At 38.2% G+C, this 25,134-nt stretch overlaps 1 protein-coding gene across 2 annotated transcripts; it reads left to right on the top strand.

Moving 5' to 3' along the window:
* The first annotated feature begins 57 nt into the window (after positions 1 to 57).
* epas1a (endothelial PAS domain protein 1a) lies at positions 58 to 18,959 on the top strand. Of its 2 annotated transcripts, none has more exons than XM_057357883.1 (16): positions 58 to 426; positions 4,699 to 4,889; positions 7,211 to 7,353; positions 7,472 to 7,556; positions 8,666 to 8,784; positions 8,897 to 9,099; positions 11,254 to 11,360; positions 13,233 to 13,380; positions 13,596 to 13,813; positions 14,645 to 14,862; positions 15,307 to 15,408; positions 15,533 to 15,945; positions 16,506 to 16,632; positions 16,716 to 16,830; positions 16,927 to 17,079; positions 17,204 to 18,959. In XM_057357883.1, the coding sequence occupies exons 1-16, from the start codon at positions 401 to 403 to the stop codon at positions 17,353 to 17,355; spliced, it is 2,520 nt and encodes an 839-aa protein (XP_057213866.1). In that variant the 5' UTR covers positions 58 to 400; the 3' UTR covers positions 17,356 to 18,959. The 2 variants fall into 2 exon arrangements, with proteins under 2 accessions (XP_057213866.1, XP_057213867.1); XM_057357884.1 differs by having other exon boundaries at positions 59 to 426; positions 16,719 to 16,830; positions 17,204 to 18,958.
* The last annotated feature ends 6,175 nt before the right edge of the window (positions 18,960 to 25,134 follow it).

Raw genomic sequence — 25,134 nt, 5'->3', positions numbered from 1 at the left:
TAGGCAGGCGCGAGCGTGAAGCGCACCAATCAGTGAGCACAGATTTGTCAGACTCACACCAGCGTCTCAGATGAGGTTGCTGGAGAGGCGTGAACTAGCGCAGAGATCGGTGTTCTGGAGTGTTTAACCTATACTGTCACAAAGCAAAGCGCATCCGAGCTTCGCGTTATCTGCGTCACTTTGGAGAGGTAGTGCAATCCTCAGCAGTGTTCTGAGACTGCACTAACTGCTCCGGCCAGCACTGGAGACGTCCGGAGAATGGACATTACGGAGAGGAGATCATAAATAAAACCATCGTACATGTGCGCAAACTTTTAAAGATACAAAGCTTTTTCGTTCGGAAGGTGAATTCTTTTTTACGCAGGAAAAACTCAACGGTTGTCGTCTGCGTTGACCCATAATGACAGCCGAGAGAGAGAAAAAGAGGTATGGCAAACTTCTATTTGGACTTTGTTTATTTATTTATTCGCGCTGTTTACACTCAATTTCAAAGTCTCAATTTACTTTTGATGTGTTGCGCAAATTACTATAAAAATAAGACGCGCTGTAAACTTGCACGTTATCCAAACAAATAGAAACAAATCCTTCATAAGCGGCTTGATGTGTGTATTTGTAACTGATCGCTGTTTTTGCCTTTTTATAAAGTATTAACAGTTGTCTCTTTGACTTAGCAATTTTACTATGTTCATATTTTGATATTGGCGTTGAGAGTTGACCTGCATTTTGGCCTGTTTGTTAATGGACTAAAGAATGAATAACAGCGATTTAGAAATAAAAACATTATTAGGGGCAAAACAAATGCAATATTAATGTAATGCATGTTCGTAAATATGTGGCTTGTATCTTGCGCAATGGTTTTGTAGAGTCTGGAAATAAAAAAGCAACTAGGCTACCTGTTGAATCCAGTTACGATAACTGGATTTAAAGTTTCAGATGAATTGTGACATGCACGTTATAGCAATGCTGTATTTTTTTGCAATATGTAACTTTTTTCAACACAGCTAAAGCAATTATTCGTTTAAAAAATTATATTTATATATTTTTCTGATAAAATAGATTACAATTATTTTGCAGTACTTTTACATTTTTAAATCTCTTTATTTTAAACGTGGGTAGTAAAAACATGCAATAGCATTTTGCATTTTAATCCTTTGAAAGTACCCCACAATAGTACATTATACTTTCATTTTGTATTTGTTTCAATGTTGTTGCAATTGCATATATTTCTGTCAGTTTGTCTCAAACTACTATTTATTTATTGTGCAGTCATCATACATTCACATTTGTTTCATGGTGTGATGATGTGTGACTTGGTGGTCTGCATGTTTAAGTCAGATAATTTGCCATTACTAAAAGTGTATTGATTTGTTGGTAAAGTACACCAACACTGACTCTTTGGTTCTTATGGGGATATAGAAGAGGGGTCAAACGATCCTCCATGTCTTGTTCTCCATGTGGTTCTTGGTTGCTTGTTAATGTTAACAGGAACAATATGTTCCAATTGAAACTGGGGTTATTATTAGATCATGCTTAATTTCTCCATTTGAACCATGAAAAGCTAGTACAAACAGGCCATACTGAAATGTTACTTCCTGGTAACTTCTAGTATCCATTTGTTTTATCTTATGTACAAAAGTTTGTTTAACTCACCGTAGTGTTTTATTAGCATTGTATTTAATAAGTATGATGTCATTTAAGTGATTATAGTGACATTGCTTTAATGTAATCATACAAGTGTACTACTCGTCAAATCTTTATTTTTCCCTCTGTTTACTCTCTTTTTCACAACAGGTATATTTAATATGTCTAGTCCGACACCCTGTGTTCAGTTATCATTGTCTGGATTATTAGTTGGGGGAGTAAAGGTTGACCATCTCTTTAAGGATGGGAAAATAGGATTATCTGGACTGAATGGGCGCTCTGTGCAGCCTGGTTTTTGGCTCTTTGCGAACTCTGTGTTCTAATCTGGTTGTGAAGAGAGATGCAGAGGGAGATAAAGGGAGGAATAGGTTTACTAATCACATGATCTACGGCTTTCACAGCCTTCCCTTAGCGTGATGTAGCCTCAGGCAGTAGGTGATAGGTACAGCCGACTCGCTGTTGTGGTTGCTAGGCTAGTATGCACGCTTTAGGAATCGTGTCAGCTCTGTTTCAAGCAAATCTTCCTTGAGATCTGTCTGAAATACTGGCTATCCCCATGTCAGGTACTTGTTGAGTACCTGATTGACATTTTAATAAAAAAACAGCATGCCGAGAACAGGTGGGAGTGGCCAAATAGCTGTTGGTCTTATCCCCCAGCGATATTTTGCTTAATGCCATAAAAGAGAAAAAGATTGCAAGAGAGATCTATGATTGACAAAGGAGGTAAAACTGTTAACAGAACACTTTCCTCAGGCTATCTTGACCTGTAGCACAGGTCATTATGTAGATCTCACAGAAGTTCCAGAAGTTGTTTAGCGATAATGTTAAAGTTCTCTGGGGGGTGGTGAGGGTTGTGTTGGAACAGATCTCAGTAGCCTAGTAAAGGGCAGAGGACACATCTTCCCTTCATTTGACGGATTCAAGCCAAAGGGTTTGTAAGAACAACGTTTCAGCAGAGAGATAAACCTTCACGGTCAGCTCGGATCAAAACATGTAGGCATCCAATGGTGTTTGGGCAGTTTAGATCTAGTTTAAGTTACTGAGAAAATAAGCTGGTTGGAGGTCAGGCATCGGGTGATGGTTACTCATTCCAGCTGGCTGTGTGAGATTAACGTGTGTGGTATTTTTTTCAAAACTGTCTGTGTTCAACAGAATTAGTGTAATCACTATTTTTATTATAATAACAAGTTTTAGAATATTGTAGTATTTAGTTATGCCCTCCTGATATGCAAACTAGCAGCTGATGGACTCGAGTTTGGACTTAAAGGGATAGTTTACCCCAAAATGAAAATGTTGTCATGAATTACTCAACCTCAAGTTGTTTCAGACCTGTATACATTTCTTTGTTCTGTTGAACACAAAGAAAGATATTTGGGAAAATGCAACTGAGATTTCTGGAGCATCATTGACTACCATTAAAATGCTTGTCAAAGGTGCCATGGAATTGTTTGTTTTCCTAAATTTCCTAAATAAAATATTTTCAAAATGATTTTTTTCTATTATTGTAGTCAATGGTGCCCCAGAAATCTTAGTTGCTAACATTCTTCCAAATATCTTTCTTTGTGTTCAACCAAGCAAACACATTTATACAGGTTCGGAACAACTTGAGGGTGAGTAATTCATGACAGAATTTTCATTTTGGGGTGAACTATCCCTTTAAGACACATTTGTCCAAAACCTGATGATCCATGTTATCGCAGAATGATTTAAGAACGTTCCAAATCACATCCTGTGTGCTTTAGAGTAAGCAAGGGAATTTAACCTTTCGTACAAAAGAGCTAACATTGTCGATTGTACAAATTTGCTTTTGGGGGTTCAAATGGCTCTCATTTAGCCCTGAGGAAAAGCCTAAAGTAAATTCAAGATTTACTCCCATGGGTTTGACTTCTATCAGCTATTTCCTGTGAGAAAAGCCCTTACTGTTACAATGACCTTTTTTTTTTTAAATTGGGGTAGTAGAAGGGCAGAGAGGGGACATTTTGAGGTTGCCAAATATGCAGTGGTATAATAGAGGGCCGATTATCACATTCCTGCACCCTCGCTGTGCAGTGTGCACATTTAACAATCACTCCCAAAGCTGGGCCAGCCTGAACCAGGGAGTAGGAAAAACCACACTGTCTGGGACACGGCTACTGGAAGATTAGAAGCATCATCCTCTCAAAGACACTGAGACACAGCACTGTTCCCAAGCCACATGTGTTGGTATCTGTGTTAATGTGCACAGTGATATAAAACGCGGTTGTTTCATCTTTCACATTACGTGTGACTTGTTTTTTTTGTCAAGGTGGCACACCGCACGCTAGGGCCACGGAGAGTTCACTTCTCTCTGCCACGGGCCCTTAACTTTCTGTCTTCACACACTGGCAGGCCACAAACCGCAGAATTTCTTCAACTGGCAAGATAGCGTTTCTGCGTGGGGAGATAAATGAGGGCACATTAATCAGAAGATCTATGCTTTCGTGAACATTTTACTATGTTTTGTGCATGTCACCAAATTTTATTTTTGTACTGTACTGTACTGCTATGGATAGAACGTAGTACACTTGCTTTTGTATTTGATCAGCTGTGATATATAACTGAAGATGATATATAAATCAAATTAATGTCCATCAATGATCATACAAGACTTTTAAACACTCTGTGACTTGTCTTCAAAGATCATCATTTGTTTCTATTTAACTACTTTCAAGTAGACCTACTGTGGAAAGATACCCAGATACCCAGATTTTGGATGGTGTGTGAAAAACGTATTTTCAGACGTAAACGTCGCAATTAAATTATATTTACAATAAATTATAATTAAAATCTGATCAAACTTGAGCTGAGACCTTTGATAGCTCTTGGAAAGCCCCTTAACCTTACATATCCAGTGCCCAGTATCAAAGTCCTTTACATGTGGTTCAAATAATAGCGTGTCACTAAAAATACCAAAGTCAGGGGATTGCATGAATTCAAATAAAGGTCTTAAATGCACTGTTTTAAATTTCTTTAAATACAAACGTTGGCTAAGTGTATAACCTCAGGCTTTGTGTCATTTTGATCATATTCCTGTTACAGGCATCCTTCGGAAAGGCGCAAGGAAAAGTCTCGAGATGCTGCCCGCTGCAGGCGCAGTAAAGAGACAGAGGTGTTCTACGAACTAGCCCACCAGCTCCCATTACACCACAGCGTCAGCTCACACCTGGATAAAGCCTCCATCATGAGACTAGCCATCAGTTTCCTGCGAACACGCAAACTCTTTAACTCAGGTACACAAAAGATGCATATTTAGCGTATGTGTGATTATTCATTTGTATGTGTGATTTCGTGTGTGTGTGTTTTAAAATGCCAATTATGACTATTGTAGAACAATCTTAAGAATTTTTCGTCATTTTTAGAATGTCAGTCAGATGCATTATAGGAGCAATATTTTTTCACAATTTAGGGAAATCATACTGTACAGTAAATTAGTTACTTTAATTCAACAGCTAAATAACTTATCAAACAATGTCCTCGTGAAAATATAAAAATGCCAAAACATTTGACTGGGGTTTATGTTTAGCAGTAATGGATGGGATAGAAAATATTTATTAGCTAAAAATAAAAACAATAGAATTCAATGAAAAGTGCTTGTAATAATAGGAACACAGATATGTGTGTGTGTGTGTGCGTGTGTGTGTGTGTCTGTAAGGTTGGGGCGGGTATAACCACAAGATGTCCTGTTCTGCTCGGTGTACAATAAGAACTGCAGGAAGACGGACAAAAAACACAGAACATTGTTTCCAGACTCCATTCCTGACGCACATACATGTGTGTTTGCGTGTGTGTGCTTGTGTGTGTCTGAAAGCGGGAAAAGGGGAGAGAGGAGGGGATAAAACAATGAAAATGGGAAGTGATGGAATCTATTGATGAAAATGTGTGTGGGTGGTGTCTGGTGTGGAAGTCGGGTGGGCGTCCACTGATGGAGAGAAATGAGAACGGAGGGAGATGATGAGGTGTGAGGGAATTACGGGCTGCTAGTGGTATTGTTGTCTTTGAATGGTGAATTATGATTTCTGCTCTTTTCTTAGCCACAACACTCTCGGTCTTGGCGCCATGCAGGCCTGCTTGTATGATTCCGTACTGTATTGGTTTCTGGTTGTTGCGCTTTGATCGAAGAGACAGGACCTCAAATAGGTGAAACCAATTCAAGGTTATGAATCTCATCTGATGTAAATCTCAGGTCTTTTTTGTGTCTATTTTTACTTTTGACACTTTAATTCACTTAGACATCTAAGACAAAGTTGATCCTGACAGAGCAATAAATGCTGGGCAATAAAATTCGCCTTTTGGCCCTCCAGAGTACCTTCAGTTAGATTGACAGAAAGATGAGAAAAAAATGTTGTGAATTTTTCGGCTTGGCAGAAAACTATAGGATTTAGACATCACAGTTATGTAAGTTAAGTACAGCCGGCTGCTTGTACATTATCGCGCTTATTACACGGCTACTTGCCACATGAGAAAAAAACTGGACATAAAATGTGAATTTGAAATATTTCATTAGCTCATGTTTACCGAATGCAGACCTTCCGCGAGGAAAAGTTTAGTTTAGTTTCGGTTTTAAAGTAAGAAACGACATTCAAACGTCACGAGCAGGCAAATTGGTTTAATCATTTGTAAATATAATGTCATATATGCTATTAAAAGACATATTTATAATACATGTTTGTGTAATATTAAACTGCCCCTCTCAAAATGATTTGCTGCATCCGGGTTACAGGGTGTTATTAGTTTTGAGCGGTTGTTATTTGAAAATAACAACCCTTGGTATGTCGCGACTGGCCAATCAGAATCAAGCAATCAAATGAGCCGTGTAATAAGTATTTATAGCACGCAGGACAAATGCGGACACTGACCACCTTCAGGTCGCCCAAACTCACAATGAAGACGCACGATGACGACGTCTAAACAGGGTCAAAGCCTCAGTGCTTGGGTTCTTCTTTCTCTCTCTCAGTAAGCAAGGGAGGAGGCTCTTATCTGCAGGGAAACAGGCCTGAACTTCACAGCATGGAGTCTGGCTGTAGTTATTATGTCAAGCATTATGTAACTCAAACATCCCCTGAAGCTCAAGTTTTTTTGGGGGGGTGTGACTTATTATTCTGTTAAATTGACTTTTTTGCTTTCTTTGTCATGCTGAATGGTCAACATGACATAAATGAAAGGACTTGAATCTGTTTTTGTTTGAGTGTGTGATGACGTGCCTTTGTCTGTGTCCCATGAGAATGTGTAAACCAAAGGAAACCATTTCTCCATAATTTTGTGGACCGTTTATATCGTTTTTATTTTGTCAGACAGTACAGTGTAGAGAGACAGGAAATGAAGGAATGAGAGAGAGGGGTACAGGAGCCGGAAAAGGACCACGAGCTGGGATTCAAACTTGGGTTGCCCGCAGCGCTTTTTGTCGGCGCACTATCCATTTGACCACCGGTGCTGACATTTGGCCATATTTGCCAGATTTTTATAACCCAAAATATAAATTTGGCAATGCACAAGCATATACACACTGCACACATACTAAAATGCCTATTTCTTTTTGTCCCGGGCTGCACAGTTCAACAAACTCGGTCACAAAATGACAGCCATATGGACAGTCTATATTTGAAGTCTCTGGAAGGCTTTGTTGCCGTGGTAACGTCAGATGGGGACATTATATTCCTCTCAGAGAATGTCAGTAAATATATGGGCCTCACACAGGTGAGTTTTATCTGCGTCTGTTCAGAATAATTACTGCCCAGAGAAACACAAAACAGGTTTTTGTTGTTTTATCTAAGGTGATTAAACAGTCGTCTTTACTTCTCCATAAATGCATCAGGTGGAACTGACAGGTCACAGCATCTTTGACTTCACACACCCTTGCGATCATGAAGAGATCAGAGAAAATCTAAGCGTCAAATGCGGTAAGTGTCCGCTCAAAACTAGTTACATTTGTACAATACATGGTTCCGACAACCTCCTAGACATCTTTATCTTTCGGTAAGGTTTATCTCTGTGTACTTATCACAATCATGATGTTACATTTTGAACATTCTTGAGGTGGTTTCACTGAGGACACAGCTTTTTTTAACAACCATCAGCCCAAAGACGGCCGTCCACGCCTATTCTAGGAATCCTCATTTTCAGAACGCATAACATGGTCAAACTGATTTAAAAAATGAAAATGTGCATCAACAAAGGTTGTAAACTTCACAGTATTCATTTTTTATTCATACTTTTTTTTTATTCAGGAATCAGTCTGCTTTTCCACATTGTTATTGAACGAAATAGTTTGTAAATATTTTATAATTCTGTTTATTATGCCGATGTAGCCTTTGTAATGAACAATTTCTGTTGCCATCATGTAGTCTGTGTGTGTTAAAAACACAAACAGGATAAGAGTGGGGATGCCGCACCCAGACAGCATGTTCCTCCTGTATATTCCTGTCTCTGTCTATCAGTGTTTCTTTCATCAGCTCTGTCACCTGACATGTTAAAAAGAAGAGCTCTTGAGCCAGTGGTGTAATTTTCTTGCTGTTTCATTGGTCCACTAGAGATTATCCGTGCGCAGTAGTACAGAGAGCTCGATATACTGTAGTTGAACTGACTGATTCTGTTACACTTTGTACCTTCCCTCCACGACCCACTGACAAAGCAAAGATCAAAGTCTGACTGTGGACAGCTAGAAAGAAAGTGTTTATTGTCAACATAAAACTCAAGTCTAGTCAAGTTAATTTTATTTGTTATATAAAAGAAAATAGATTTAATGAAAAATTGCCATGACACCTCTTTATAAACATTTGTAAGTTTTGCAGACTCGTAATGTATTAAGAGAAGACACATATTACAATTAATGTACATTTGCAAAGTTACATAATACGTGCAATACTTTTTTAATGCAGTAAATTTGCAGTAAAACATATAATTCAGTGTGTTCGTGAAAATTAGAATTACTTTGTAATCTTTTGTACGTCCAAAATGATTGAATACAATTACTTTTAAGCACATGACTTATAAGGTGCTTGATTTGCAGGTCCTGTGTATGGCAAGAAGGGTAAAGAAATGAGCACAGGAAGAGATTTCTTTATGAGGATGAAGTGTACGGTCACCAACAGAGGTCGCACTGTCAACCTCAAATCAGCCAGCTGGAAGGTACGAACACATACATAAAATGCTGCATTCACACAAAGCATAAAAAAATCTAAATACAATTTTTTATTCTTTAAAAATATGCAGTCAAGTAATATACAGCTCTGTCTGTCAGGTGCTGCATTGCACAGGGCAACTGCAAGTGTGCAACAGCCGCCCACCTCAAGTCCTGTGTGGGTTTTCCGAACCGCCCCTCACATGCGTTACTATGCTGTGTGCACCAATCCCACACCCCTCCACCGTGGACACACCCCTCGACAGCAAGTCGTTTATGAGCAGACACAGTATGGACATGAGGTTTATCTACTGCGATGAGAGGCAAGGACGCATTGAAATAAAGTATATTGAATATAGTATATGTGTGTGTGCATGTACAGTGGTCCCTTAAGACTTAAGCCACATTGAAAAAATTTGAATTTAATTAACTATGTTAACAACACACTATATGCCATCTACAAATAATTGATGCTAAATGTTTTTCTCAGGAAATTTTACATACTTATCAATTGCTCCCAAGTCATTTTTAGCAGATATATGAAGTCAGTTACCCCACAGAACCATATGAGTTTACACACTTAGATAAACAACCATTAAAGATGAGATATCTTTTAGATATTTGAAATTAGAAAAGTAACCATATGTGTAATTTATTGCATTAACTGTAGACATTCAAGAACCAAAAAGTGTCAAATATATGCATTTAGAACCTTATATATGTATATTTTATTGCTTGAAAAATCGGCTTGTCATTATTAAAAATTAACGTGAAAATGAATCTCTGGTTCTATATATTTCATTGATTTGTTAATGCAGTCCATTTTTGGTGCAAATACTTTTTGTGTGAACCATTGTTACTTGACAGGTTTTTTTCAATACAAAACAGTTTTTTTTATTTCTTGCAATTTATTTGCAAACATCTATATCTAAAACTGAATGCATGAGTTGGTATGTGTATGTTACAAAGGTCATTATTGGCGACGCTTATCATAATCCTTTTGTGCTACTGCCTGTGTTGTTATCAGTGTTTGTTGCAAGGGAGAGTGATTATGAGCTTTTCTCTTAGATTAGTTCAGTTTCTTAAGAGCTTCTAAGGGGCAGCAATGTACTGTATTTCTTCTACATAACTTTCATAACAAGCCAGTTGAGTTAATTTGTCTCCTGAGGATATGTGACCAGAGGATCTCTGAGTGGCTGGTCACCCTTAGGCTCTGCCATATGTACATTAATGCAAGCGGGTCACTGATTCAAATGAATGTGCGCTGAGAGGCATGCCAGCAGCTGAGGTCAGATTAGTTTTCATCATATGTGCTACCATGCATAGATTCATTATTTTCCGAGCAGATTTAATTAAAAAGTCCGCCCGTGTGAGGTGGATCCTGTCTGTGCACCCTTTGGCATTTGAAATTTCCTCATTTGCATTAAAGGTCCAGTGTATGAAATTTAGCAGCATCTAGCGGTGAGGTTTCAAATTCCAACCAATGGCTCACTCCACCGCTCGCCCCTCCCTTTCGAAGCACTACGGTGGCTGACACAGGACAAAAATGTTGTGACATTTTCGCTTCTTTGGCAAAGGAGATGTATTATTATTAGGCTACTATATTGCATTTCTGTCAATAGATCCTCCAAAAAATACACTTGGACCTTTAAGCTGTGCTCAACTTTTTTTTAACAAAATACTTTAATCGGCTAATTGTGTGTATTCAACACCACAAAAATCAGCACAAAGACAATATTCTTGCACTCCTTATAAAACATGTGTGCAGCCAACAGCTTTCAGAGACAGTGGCCCAGTTTCACAGACAAGGCTTAGCTTAAGCCAGGACTATGCCTTAGTGGAATTAGGATATTTAAGTCGCTTTTATAAAAATGCCTCAGTAAAAACATTACTGGTGTACATCTTGAGACATGGCAATGGTATATTTTAAGGTATGTCAGTGCACATTCATTTCAGTTAAGACAACTCAAACTTTCATTTTTGTCTGGGACTAGTCTTAAACCTTGTCTGTGAAACCGGGCAAGTGTGTTGATGCATTAAAGCTACTCTCTGTCTTTTAAGTCAGCAAGTTGGAAAACAAACATTCAAGATAACTATCGAACAGAGCAAATACAACTCTCTTGTGTGCCAGAGATTTATAACTTCAATTAACAAGGGCCCTGCTTGTAATCATTTGTTTTCACTAAGCTAAGGACACAGTTTACATTGGCTCCCAGCAGCACACGTTTGCCTGTTAAGAGGATTGATTGTTTTGAGCAGATGTAATCAAGAGTCATGAATCACAGTTAATGAAGTCTTGACTTTAGCTACACAATGGCTTAATGCAATCGGGACAAATAACACATTGGCCTAAGGAATATGGCAGTCTTCATTTAATAACGTCACCACACGTTTATATAACACACACCTCCTGACTGTTTCGTATTTGGGGTCTTTATTCATTTAAAAAATTCTCTTCATATCTATCTGTTTTGCAGAGTAAGCAGTTTGATTGGCTATAGAGCAGAGGAACTTCTCGGCCGTTCTGTGTATGAGTTCTGCCATGCTCTGGACTCTGAAAACATGACGAGGAGCCACCAAAATCGTGAGTTCTTGCATTCAGTGAACACAAATCCAAGAGACAGACACACACACACAAAAACATTGAAACAAACATGATTTTGCTTTATCCATTAAAGACCCATAGTATATCTCATACATTAGAACACACTTGAAAAGCGCAGTAGCTCATTGTATGTGCTTCAAATTCCCAATCGTTTTGGTTCATTTAAAGAAACAGTTTACCAAAATAAAAACTCTGTCTTCATTTACTCACCCTCAAGTTGTTTCGAATCTGTATAAATAAAAATTCTGTCAAATCATTTACTCACCCTCGAGTTGCTATAAATACAAAATACTATAGTATTTTGTATGCAAATATCTTTCTCTGTGTTCATCAGAACAAAGAAATGTATACAGAACAATCAAGTGAGTAAATTTAAATGTTTTATTTATTTGTTTGTTCACAGAGGCGGTGCACATTAATAAACATAACTGTAAATGTGCCAGAATTAGCCAAAAAGCTATTTTTCATCTGTTGACCCTTGACAGAATGTGAAAATGTCACCCTAAAAACAAAAGCAAAGTATCACATATACAGTAATATACACACAAAAACATTGTAAAACACATAATAAAAATACAAATGCATGATTCTACATGGAAATCGTATTAAAGGTCAAATAACAAACAATTTATTAAATGATGACAGAATTTTTATTTTTGGGTGAATTATCCCTTTAAATATCTCAATATGCATCTTGACTTTGTCCTGAAATGACCCACGCCCTGGAACAGACCCTTGCCTCTCATCTCTGTCAGTGGATAAACTCAAAACCCTCTAGATCTGAGGCTGTTCCCATGGGCCCTATGATGGATGGAAACAGATGTCCCACTGGGCTCCAGGAATTGTTAGGGATATTTATAAACTCAATGCTTGTTGCATTGCTTTATTTATTTGCCTAACAGATGCCGTAGACAGCCTATAATGTTTTTCTTCAGCTTTTTAAATAATGGCCTCTGAAGTTAATCCTAGTGTATAGTCCTAACTTTACAAAGGCCAGTTTGAAAAATAAATCTTTATCTTCACTATTTATGAAATAGAAAGATACTTTCCTATTGTGTATTTCTAATGTATCACCTCATACTATTAGAAATCAGGGGGTGCATCAGTCTTGCAGTTCTGTCCACAGATGACCCACCGGCTGTACCATAAATTTTATAATTCATTCCTCTTTACAGGTGCAATGCGATTAGCTCTCTCACATGAAAAAATGGACAACTTTATTGTAAATCAGAAAATGATCCCGCTGTACCCAAAGACTCCTGTCAGATGTTGTTTTGAACGTTCAAAACTGGTTTGGTTGTTATTGCCACACGAGGCATTAAAGCAGTGAGTAGGTCTGAATCCCATTATACATGTCCTCTGTCATCTATAACAGACCCAGAGCTCTCAGATTTGCTCTCAGATTAGAAGGTTCCCTGATTAGCTGTGCATTAGCGGCTAACAAGCCTTTGAAGTAAGCAGCACCTCTGATCTGGTTCGTCTGATGTCTTTTCTGAACTCTGATCCAGATCAGCGCTCTGGTTTGCTTCATTGGGTTCAAACACGTCAAGCTCGATATCTGCGGTATTACCTAATACTGTAGTTAGATCCTTTGATTTGAAATACAGTACGTCAACACTTACTCTTTGTTGTACTGCAACTGTGGCTGTTTTTCAAGGACAATATTAGGTCTACATAAATTGCTTCCTCTAGTTATGTTTGCATTTGAACCAATTACCATTTAAGTCATAAAATGCTGTAAAAATGCAGGTTTATGGTTCTTTTCCCATATCATGCATGTGTCATTCAGTTTAATAGTATCAGAATGTGCTGTTTGTTTACCTTTCCCCCATTTTTGCTTTTGTTCTGCAGTTTGTAATAAGGGTCAAGTGGTGAGTGGCCAGTACAGAATATTAGCCAAACACGGAGGCTATGTTTGGGTGGAGACCCAGGCAACCGTCATCTACAACAATCGCAACTCCAAACCACAGTGCATCATCTGCATCAACTACATCCTGAGGTATGCCAACGAAACATTCACAGGCTCCACATTGCGTTAATGCTGTGGCACATTTGCCAGTCACTTTAATCCAAATCATTGACAAACTACTTTTAAGATATACGTCTCATAAGTGTGCTCCACCCGAGAGTCGAACCCATGACGTTGCGTCACGCTTTTCCAGTTGAGATATAGGTTGTCTTGTTGTTATATATTATTTTGATCTTGTATTTCAGTTCTGTTGAAGAGCAATCGTTGATTCTCTCCCTGGATCAAACCGAGTCTCTGTTCAAGCCGTACCACATGCCTAACACAGGAGAACTGTTCAGCCAGGGTGGAGCAGGCTCAGTTTTAGAACCCGAGGACCTTCCTTTCACTAAGCTCAAGGCAGACCCTGAGGAGCTAGCCCAGTTAGCACCTATGCCGGGAGACACCATCATTGCCCTGGACTTTGGTCAGAGCTCCACTTGCCACTTCTTCAACCATTCCCCCTGCAACTCCTTCACCCTCTTCACCTCCTCAACCCCTGATTACAAGGCCACTCCCATCCTGCATGCATGAACTCTTACTCCTTCCCTTGGTTCTCCTTATTCTACCTCAGAATCACAACTGTTCACACACACAAACAAACACATACGTACTGCCCAGGTCATAAGCTTTGATGTTGCGGCAGACGTTTTGTACTGTAGCTCAGCGGCAATAACATGGGTACGCCATATGTGACGATAAAAGGAAGTTAAATCTCTCTGCTCTAAAGCAAATGAGCATTTTATGGCTTAGCATTGGCTTTGCCATTTTTCAAGTTATTTTTAGATGTGTTTTTTCAGAATAAAGTAAAATGTTATTTCTGTATTACCTCTGTTTTCTAGTGTCTTAATATTGCAATACATTGCTGAAAGGTTTACCGATGGCATTAGGCGGGGTTTGTGTGTTTAACCAATACAGGGCTATAATGGGTTTACTAATTTCTCTTTTCATCACAATGCATGCCTTCATCTAAAATCACTGCATGGGATGGAAATCAATGCACTCATCAATGCTTTCGGTGGTTCAACAATTGTTTTCAGGGATGTCTAAGGTTGTTTTTAACACCTTTTATATAATCCTATTATGTTTATGTAACCCTCACTCAAGAACGACACCCACTCAGATCTGAGTGAGAACTAAACTATTGTTTGTTGTGTTTGATTTTCTTTGGTTCTTTATGTAGTAATTCTAATTCAGTTGCTTTGAATCGTGACGTAAGAGACATTGTTTGACCGTTTTGTAAATTCTTAATTTGCAGAGAGTCCACAGTTTGAAGAGTCGGCTTTCTTCCCCGAGTCTACCAAGATGCCCGTGGTCAGCCAGTCATGGGTTGAGGACATGCCTCCTGAAAGCAGTCCTGATTGTAGCCTGTCTAAAATGTCCTCTGCCTTCACTGTGCTCCAGGTGCCTCCTCAAGGCAAGGCCACGCCCTGTACCACGCTCTGCTTGAGTCGATGCAGCAGCAGTTGCTCCACAGTATGTTCCTTCCCTGTATTTTTTCTCTTCCTTTGTATCTGTGATACTTTTTATGTTCATCAACAACAAACAGCCTTTCCAACCCCATGTTTTTAAAGTGAAACAAAATGTAGGGTAAAAAAGTGAGTAAACTGTATTTTATACATTAATTATATGAATGGCGGGAATTGATTGGCTTGTCTCTTGAAATCTGTGACATGGTTTGGAGGGGAGGGGTTGAACAATAAGGCCTTGGTGATGTCATCCCAGACCCAAGGTCATTGCACAGGCAGCGCAGGTTATTGTATTTGGAAAAACATTACAAAGACGATGTTTTTAGTAGTACTAGATACAGTACATGTATAAAGAAAGTAAATGATCCTTTTTGATTTCATGTTGACTTTATGTGATCATAAGACATTTAACTGATTTACTGTAATGTGTTGTGATGTTCACTGTGTGCAGCCTAGCAGCCCAATAGATTACTACGGCAAGGATCTGAAGGTGGAGCTGACAGAGAAGTTATTTGGCCCTGAAAATGTGGCAACAAATCCCACAGACACCCAGGTCAGTGTGATATAAACCTTACAAGCATTGTATGTGAAATTGTTTTAGTTATAAATTGAGCATGATATTTCAATTTCCTACCCTACTAAAACTAAAACCAGGCTTACATTCTTTTTGTGTCTAGTTGGACTTGAGCGAACTGGACCTGGAAACTCTCGCTCCCTACATTCCCATGGACGGTGAGGACTTCCAGCTGCACCCAATCTGTCAGGATGAGCCTGTGCCTGACACAGGTCCAGACCTTAGCACAGCCCTCCAGCACAGTTTTAGCAGCGTAGCTGAACTCTTTCAGCCCTTGGGCTTATTCCCTTCTGACAACAAGAGCAGTTATAACACATGGCCAAACATAGTTCATGTGCAACATTACCAAACTACACCCAACATCCAACTCCCCTCTGAGAAGGGCAGGCAGGTTCTTCGGTGGCCTCCCGACCCTCCCTCACAGTATGAACATACAGAGATTAGATGCATGGATGAACACAACACAGAAGACCCAGGCCAAACGTGTAGTTTCTCTGCTGGGCTGCCAGAGCAAAGGTAATCTGAGTTTCCTTATGTAAACAGTTTATTTTGCAATTTGTGAATCAGGAACCATTAAGTAGATTTGCATTTTCAGAAGGAAACAGCAGTGATTGTAAGGCAGTTAAAGAGCTTTTAGGTATTTAGGTTTAGGGCTTTGGTTCTGCGTAAATCAAACTGTAATGACAATCATCTTGTTTGTTGCAGCTGTGTTCCAGAAAATGACGTAACACCATCTTTGCATTTTAAATAAGCTGTTTACTGTACTCCATTGTACAATAAACAGCAAAAATTCCTAAAATAATGTTAAATTAAGCTTTTCACTTAAAATGTAAACATCAGTGTTTAATAGTGTCACAGGGCTACAATGTTTGTATTTTTTTGGAAGGAAAACAAATACTTTTCGACACTCACAAATGACCATAATTACAGTAAATAACTGTTCTGAAATATAGCTATTTAATACTTAGGGTTAGTGTTTTAGAACAATCCAGGTATTTTAGGAATGATCCCAGGCATTGTAACAAGGATCACTATATCGTTAATTCTAGGATTTGACAAATGCTGATTTTTTTAAGGTATTTTGAGAACTTTGGCCTTGTACCGAAAGAGATGAGCCTGGGGCAGGTTGCCCTCATCAACAGCTTTAAACGGAAGAGACAGTCTGAGTTTGGTTCCTCGTGCTCCTTCTCTGATATCTCGAAGGTAAAATGCCATGACTTACTGTATCAGTCATCATCACATTGTACTGTTCCAAAAATACAAAGTTAAAGTATGTGTGAATTCAGCAGGAGATGAGCCTGTATTCAGCTCACAATGAGCCTGTAGATGTTAAGAGGATGAAGACCGTTGACAGCTGTGCCTTCTCTGTCAGGAAGTCTCTCAGCACGAGTGTGCTCACAGGTACTAATATTTACTTCTCAAATGTTGATCTTCCATGGTTGTGTCATTGTTCTGGACTCAAATCCATGCTCTCTTACACTTGTTACCTTACGACAGATAAATTTCCATGTATGCAAAGAGTTGTGGCTCCTGGCGGCTTCATACACTCTCTCGAAGGGAGCTCGGAAGATCTCAGACAGCATTTTACAGATACGTTCTGCCCACCCAATAACAGGCAGTATCACATGCCGCCTTCACCTAGACACAGAGGTCAGTTTCTAGCCTGCAAATCACAGTACTTTTTGTGTTTTTCATTATCACAAATGCAGCAATACTGTTCTTTAGACCTTTATCTGATAACATTACGGAGTTATTGTTCTTGTGTTTTTGACAGGGATGATAAGTCAGCTACTGGGCCCATCTTTCGACACGTATTGCCTTCCGGAGCTCACACGGTATGACTGTGAGGTAAATGTGCCTCTACATGGGAACCTGCATCTGCTGCAGGGCTGTGACCTTCTGAGAGCCCTGGACCAGACAACGTAGAGCTTCTGTAGCAATCATCCTCTCTCTGCTTGTTCCTTTCATCTTTGTCAATATGTCTCTGTGCTGTTGTCTTGTATGCATGTATTATCATGCTTTGTATATTTTCCTCTAAGACGTGTAATATTTTAATATATTTTAAAAATTGTATTGTTATTTGTTCCAAATGTTTTCTCTGCTTGTAATCTAAACTTTCCACAACATTCCTCTTTAACATAATTGTTATGTCAGGGATGCTATATGGAGTCTATAGGTTCTCTGCCATCATAAGCACTTTATTTTATAGATCCAAATGGAACTTCAATGCTTTCAGTAGACCAAAAGGGGAAAGGACAGGGGTTTCTCTGGTGTATTGTTATCTCATATCTCGGCAATCCCACACTAACCTGTTCTTTAAAGTATTTCTTATTCTCAGACTTAATATCACAACTGTAACTGTAAACGCGTATGTATTTTTTGTCATACAAACATATCTATTGTGTCTGTAATCAGAGTTCTATGCTCCGATGTCTGTAACACATAACAAATGTTTGTATTTGGTGTTCAGAAGTGCCTTGGTACTTGTCTACCTAGCAGTAGACAGAGATTAATCTATAGCTTTCTTCTTTACATGCCTAATATACTGTACATGGTAGTTTAAGTTTGTTATATTTTGTAGTATATTTTTTGATGTGTATCACCTTCTTGTGATACTCTGGGGTTTATTTGTGTCAATAACAAAATCTATAAGCTAATTTCAGTTTTATTTTTGAGAGAGTCTGTAATTGTTCTCATAGTGCCTTAAAGTAACAACCATTGGTATCTTGGTTTCACTCTTTCTTGGTAGCATTAAAGCATAAATGTTTGCACCACTAAAACAAAAGCTGTTTTTCAAAATAATGCTACTTTTAAATCATTCTCAGAAAATGCATTTTTTCCATGATTCTGTCAGTGTTACATGGGTAATTATTTTTAATTTTATAGTTTTTTTTTTCATTTTTTAAAAGTGTAACTGTAGCCCTTATGCTGATATATTATTTAAGAAATAACTGCTCAGTTTTCCAACTGCTGCAGTTCATATAGACTTTCACTAGCTGACAGCACGCACAAACACACAAAAATGCACATTACTGTTTGCAGTGCCAGATTATGGGGTTAGTGGCTCGAGGTCTATAAATCCAGCACTGACAGTGTATACAGAAACAAATTTTTGCATAGAATTTTAGCATCACCCCCTTCAAATGTGAGGACATTTGCAAGGAACTATAATGCTTAATGCAGATAATGTTACCCCGAAACATATACTACTTTTTGGCTTTAAAACGACCACAAACCAATCTGTTTGTATCACTGAAATTTGAGTAATATTTACAACAATCATGACGCAGAGAGAGGTGCAATATATTATTTTAGGTCAAAAGCCTTAAAGACAAGAGCTGCAGTTGGTTGAGATATGTTTGTTTCTGCATTTGATTCACCTTAAAAGCCTTTTTCGTCTAATGTCTAATACAAGTATAGATGTGATTTGTGTATGGGTTGTTCCTCTGTATGGGATCTTTGCCTGGTATAAGATTGTTACAGTGATTATTAAAGCATTAATAATATGAATACGTTGGTGTTTATCAGTGCATTAAGGCTGTTAATGCCAGAAACCTTCTCTCCAATACAAGATCCAACTCAGCAATTTTTATTTAATAATTAATTATAGCACCTGTTTAAAATGAATAACTATGGATAATCAGAGTTTGTGAGCATTCAAGCAACCCAAAAGAAATGGCCGGATATACAGAATTAGTTTGTTTTGTTTATTTAATTACAATAATTAGGCTACAGGAACATTCCGATCCTGTCCTCTGTGTCCCGGAAGACCATGATACTGTTGACCACAAACAAATACATAGTGCCAAAACACACAAATGACCATATAAGGAATAAATATTTAAACACTAAACATGCAAACACAAGTTGTGGTAAAGGGAAAGCAAAGAGCATCAATAAAATACAAATATATGCAGTAGTTGGCTGTTTTACGTGGATTGGGGACACAGGAAGGAACCCAAAGGGTTACTTGAGGAAGAGATTTGAATGTCTTCTTGTATCGATGCAAATGGCCTCAGAAAGATACTCTAGCGTTGATAGTAAAAGGCTGCAGCCATAAAAAAGATCCTGTTTTTACAATAGCTGTGTTTACAATAGTTTCTACAATATTGGGGAAAAAATTACAATATTTTTACTATCATTTCGGATGTGAGGAGTTGGATAAATGCTGCTTGTAGACTCGAGCTGAGCTGAGCTTTCACTGAGCTTTTATCTCTGCTGCACCCACGTAACAGTCATTCTCTTTCGAATTCAAAACATCGTGTTGATTTGTAAACAAGGAAGAAAAGAGAATATTAGATAATTTTATGATCAGAGATGTTGTTTATTAAATCAACCAGCTATGCTGCACCCACAAAAATAGGAGTTATTGTTTTTAGCATACAAAACATTGCATTCATTTGTATTTTAGCAGAGGAACAAATAAAGAATGGAAATATTGTCATCATTTTGGAGCCGAGAAACTAATTGCATCTACATAGGTACATTGTCACAGAGGAAGTTTCTGCAGTGTGATTTAGATAAATGTTGTGATTTTGTTATATTGTATTATAGTAATTGTTCTGGCATGACAGTAGATGTTTCATCATTTAAACTAGGTCATAGACTGATGTACACTGTCAGTAAATTGAGGTCAAACTAATATATTATGTAATGTTCCATGGTTCCCAGAAATATCTTTCTATTCATTAATCATAATAATCTGAGCAAATCCAACAAAATCTCTGAATGCATAAGATTATACCACTAGGTTTACAGATCTGTAAAGAGTTCTATACATGGCAAGTTGACAAACAAACAGCACCGTGTGTTATGGCATGACAGCAAAAATTAAAGGGATAGCTCACCCAAAAATGAACCTCAAGTTGATCTAAACCGGTAAACATTTCTTCGTTCTGTTAAACACAAAAGAAAGATATTTAGAAAGAAAGTTGGCTACTGAGATTTCTGAGGCACTAATTACTACCATAGCAGGAAAAAATATTGTATCTTTATTTTTTGTTCTGTTGAACACAAAATGAGATGTTTTGAATTTAGCAAAGCAAACAGTTCTGGGGCATTCAAGAAATCTCCAAGCCTTATGATTCAATAACTAAATGTTTAATGGAGTAGAAGAAATTAAGATTACAGTAGGCTATAGGACATAATGTACAGTGGGAATTGTGTTAATATTGCATAGAAAGACTATTTTACACAAATGTCAATGTGCTCCTTATGCTTTTATTGGCCTTGTCTTGCAAAAGACAGATTTTCAATTAATGTTTACTGCTGAAAAATGTTGCTATTAGTATTTGCTTATTATACAATACACTGGAGAATTGTGAGTTAGTAACAAACAGTATTAGCTGTATAAGTAATTGTGGGGTTGCAAGAGGTTTTTAGTGGTTGTGGTTGGGCACGATTCTCAGACGGATTTTGACTTTTACCTTGACCGAATGATGACGTTGTGAGCTGCGGCGGTGAAACAGTTCAAACCAAGTTCAAACGCATGTGCTAGATTTCTGGAACTAGAGGAACGAGACAATGTAAATGTGTTATCCAACTGCATAGCAAACATTGCAATTTATCATTATCTGATGGTAAGGCAGTGACTGGTTCCAGATCAGCGAGTCTGAGTATTGTCAGCGTGTCCGCCCGTCAGATGCAAAGAGCTTTACGCAAAAACTCAAACCACAATAACCATCATTTCCGGCAGCAAGGCACACGACTGGAGCTTTCTCGTGGGAACTTGTTTGACACTTTACATCTTTGCTTTCTCACACGCGTATGTAAGATGTGTGTGCATTAGTGCCGTGAAACATTTAGGCCTATTAGCGGTGCATTGCGTAATATAAAACGTCACAAACGTTAAAATGAATGTGAATTTAATTAAAATAATTTCCTGTCAGTTAAAAAATATCATATAGCATGATTTGAGATGGTATGACTTTAGTCATCATTCATTTTTTGACATGAGCACACCATCTAGTGGCGAACAAAGCAAAAACACAAGAGCATTATTTACGGGATCAGTTCCACGAGAGAAATTTTACACACTAAGGCTAAGCTTTCAATTTTTTGGTCTTGCCCAAATATTTTCACCACGTTGAATTTACTTTGACAATAACTAATTCTAACCACAGATCTGTATGGTTGCGTAGTTTTTGTTGTATTAATATTTTGGCATCCAACGAAATATTTAGTATTCATGTAGCCTATAAAAACTTGCATAATAAACACACATCTGAAGTAATGTGGTAAATCACAAACAAACCAATACTGCGACTGCTGAAAAATAGATATAGTGAATACAAATTTCACTATTGTAAAAAAAACTCATTTTGGCCAAGAGATGTCAGTATTGCAGTATTTATGTAAGGCAAGGAATGGCGCGCCTACAAACATGCCAGACAACAAAACATATTGCAGGCTGTTGGAAAAAAAGATCCACCCTTTAATCGACCCTTTGCATTGTAAAGGGAGTGCATGTTGTTCCTGTGACCTTGAAGGGCCTGCAGTTCAAAAGACCACTGTCAGATCAGTCTGAAAATACTGAAGAATTATTGATTCATTATTTAAACAATTTTTTAGTTTTGTAGATTAGAAACTCTAAATTTCTTTAACATGACAAGCTCTACAATGCAATAAGGGGTTGCACATTCCTTCTAATGTAAAGAGGAAGCCTTCTTGGAACAACACGTAAAAGGACATTTTAATTTACAACCACTACCCGCCCCCACCGCACCCTCCTCCCCCTTAATCCAATCACACAGTGGGTGTTGTCTCTGTGTGAGCCAATAACGGCCAAGTGCTTGGCCTTTGAAACATGACCATGATAAATTATTGCATGTCAGTAGTGTGTGTGAAGAGGAAACATGTGAGGGGGAGAAACAGACAGGGAGTGTTGAGAGAGAACCAGCAAAACAGGGATCAGGGATCATATCTCAGACATCAGTGAATTATAACCAACATATTACTGATAAAAAATAGTAAAGATTTATCCACAGCAACATATGTAAAAAATGCATGGATTGAAAAAAAATGCTATACTGATGTTGTCACCCATTTGCTATTAATTGATTTAACTGCTGATCATTTTTTATATATAAGATTTGTAACGTGTCGTGCAAAACCATATGTCAAAAATACCATGTTCTTGGATTCATTTTGTCACAAAATATGTTTGTATTAAACATATGATGGCATTAAGAAGTGCTGCCTCTAAATGTTTAAGTACATCTGTTTCACATACAGTACATCAAAAGCAAGCACGTCTTCACATTACTACAGATACTATGTAGTTTAACATCTAGTTCTTTTTTCCTTATCTTTACAACTTAGTATTTATCAGACACTGACTGTGAATGAGATTGTTAACTGAAAATTGCGAAACATATGCTGCCTCTTTGAAATACAGTTTTATCTTTCTCTCTTACCAGTCTGCCTCTATTGTCTAAGGAGAAACTTCAGCTATCCATTGATCCCTCTATCATCACTATGGCAATCATTGTAAAATAAAGCCTCATAGACCGACCCTGGACACATGGACAGCGCCAAAAAGCATAAAAATGGCCATTTACAGCTGTATTGCAAGCATTGTGTTTGCCATGACACACATTTGCAGTTTGCTAGTAGTGTGTATTTTATGTGGAGGTTGGTGCATCAGTTGTGTCTTACTGTTGTGTCATGTGTCATTGAACCAAACAGAACAAAGATACAAGTGACACAGATCATCATTTACACACTCTCTAAAACAGCTAACAATCAAATATTCTTATGTGGAGCTTAGAACAGTAAACAACCATGTTTTTGCAGATCGGTACTGATGACACAAGTTATGCACAGAGACGCTCTCTGATGACATGATTTTAGCAAATACAGGCTTGTAACTTGTTGTTAATATTTGCTTGTTTTCTTAACCAGACTTGGTGCCATTTGTACCAGGGTCCATGGGGATCATTCCTAATCTTATCTTCTGTGCAGAGTCCATGTGGGCAATGTAACCTCAGCATAAAGGTTACTCTGCAGTGTATTCAGCAAAACACTGCCCCCATATTGTATGCATTGTAATGCTACAGAGAGAACTCGAAAGCATATGGTGATGGATTTTTAAAGTGCTATACTGTAGATAACATGCTCTTAAGTTGTGAAAGCACAGAAAAATAAACAGCTTGTTAGAAAGTCTTTGAGCAGTTTTGGTTTTAAATGATTCCTTGACAATATTGGTCTTCAAATGAGGGTAAATAGGAGAGGGACCTAAAATGAAAGAAAGTCTGTGCTCCCTGGGACAGAAAACAATGACCTCCTTGTTTTGTTAGAGAACATTTTTTTTATGATAAACATTAAATCCCAAATCAACTAACTCTTGAGTGCTTTGGTTTTAAAAACCATATTAACAATATCATAGCAGTAATTCAACAATGTTTGGTTTGTAAGTCATATGTCTGTTTAATGTTTATGTCTAAGTTTTGTTGGCAATCGGCGCGTACATGCATAATGTAAAAAAACACAAAGAGATTAATGCGATGATGTAACGTTATTGTGTGCTTGCGCTCTAGTTCCATCCTTCCTGCCTGCCTCCAGCAGCTCTTATTTTTCCGGAAATAATCGTACAGCTGTATATCTCTTTTATAAATGTGATCAAACTAAATACTCTTCGAAAATACGATGCATCTCAAACTTGACAGTCTGTTTATTATCAAAATAAAACAGTTATTGCCATTATAATTATTATACGTGCTTTTAAATTAAATATATGCACGGTCAGGTGCATATATTTACAGGTCAGCACAAACGTTTTCCATTAGTGCTTGAGGAGCAGATCTGCCAAATGAGGTGCCGGATGTTGCTAGAAGGGATACAGCTACGGCCGGAAGTGGTGCAAAATATCGCCATTTAATTACAATAAATTCCATTAGCTAACGCCTTCCCCAACACTAAACCCAACCTTACAATAATAAAAAAATGTAATCAACTGTTTTCAGCGTGACAAAAATTATGCGGCATTGAAGTGCGCATGCCCAGTGGAGGTAGCGTTATCCCTTCTAGTCAAAACCGTGCCAGATTGGATTTCGGAGGTGCCAGATCCGGTTTGTTTGACTTTTTTTGCCCTTCCCTTTTTGATTGGTTTGTTGTAAGTTGGGCCTAGAGGGGAGGGCTAAAAATACCTGGCCATTGGACAGTCATTACGGTCCTACCTCTTTTTTGTTGCTGACGTCATGTGGTGAAGCGTTGTTGTTGAGAGGGGGAGAGGAACTTATTGTTTTTGAAAGTGAAAAAAGTGATATGAGGCCAAGTATGGTGTTCCATACTCGGAATTTGTGCTCTGCATTTAACCCATCCAAGTGCACACACACAACAGTGAGTAACACACACACACCGTGAACACACACGCAGAGCAGTGAGCAGCCATTGCTGCGGCGCCCGGGAACAGTTGGGGGGGAACGGTGCCTGCTCAAGGGTCTCACCTCAGCCGTGGTATTGAAGGTGGAGGAGAGCGCTGATCATTCACTGATCATTTTGATTAAAGATTTGATTGCAAATGAATAAAAAATAACAATGGTGTGCACGGATAAATCATTTATAATAACCACTGCAACACTGTGTAAAACACTTAGAATTTTCCTGTTTGATTTCATGGTGACTTTAAAGATTCAAAAGCAGCGCGCTGTTGCCTTCTCCCCTGACACGTCACCTCCGCTCTCACGACTCCTCCACGCACGCCGC

This window comes from Triplophysa rosa, linkage group LG18, assembly GCF_024868665.1.
Source record: "Triplophysa rosa linkage group LG18, Trosa_1v2, whole genome shotgun sequence".
In the NCBI taxonomy this organism is placed as follows: domain Eukaryota; kingdom Metazoa; phylum Chordata; class Actinopteri; order Cypriniformes; family Nemacheilidae; genus Triplophysa; species Triplophysa rosa.
The sequence above is the reverse complement of the archived record's forward strand: the minus strand, read 5'-3'. Positions and strand labels throughout refer to the sequence as shown.

Excerpts from the sequence above, each read along its gene's own strand:
- epas1a (XM_057357883.1), top strand. The coding sequence starts at position 401 with ATGACAGCCGAGAGAGAGAAAAAGAG. Across the intron at positions 13,381-13,595 it reads TGCATCAACTACATCCTGAG|TTCTGTTGAAGAGCAATCGT; the intron begins GTATGCCAACGA and ends CTTGTATTTCAG. Across the intron at positions 13,814-14,644 it reads CATCATTGCCCTGGACTTTG|AGAGTCCACAGTTTGAAGAG; the intron begins GTCAGAGCTCCA and ends CTTAATTTGCAG.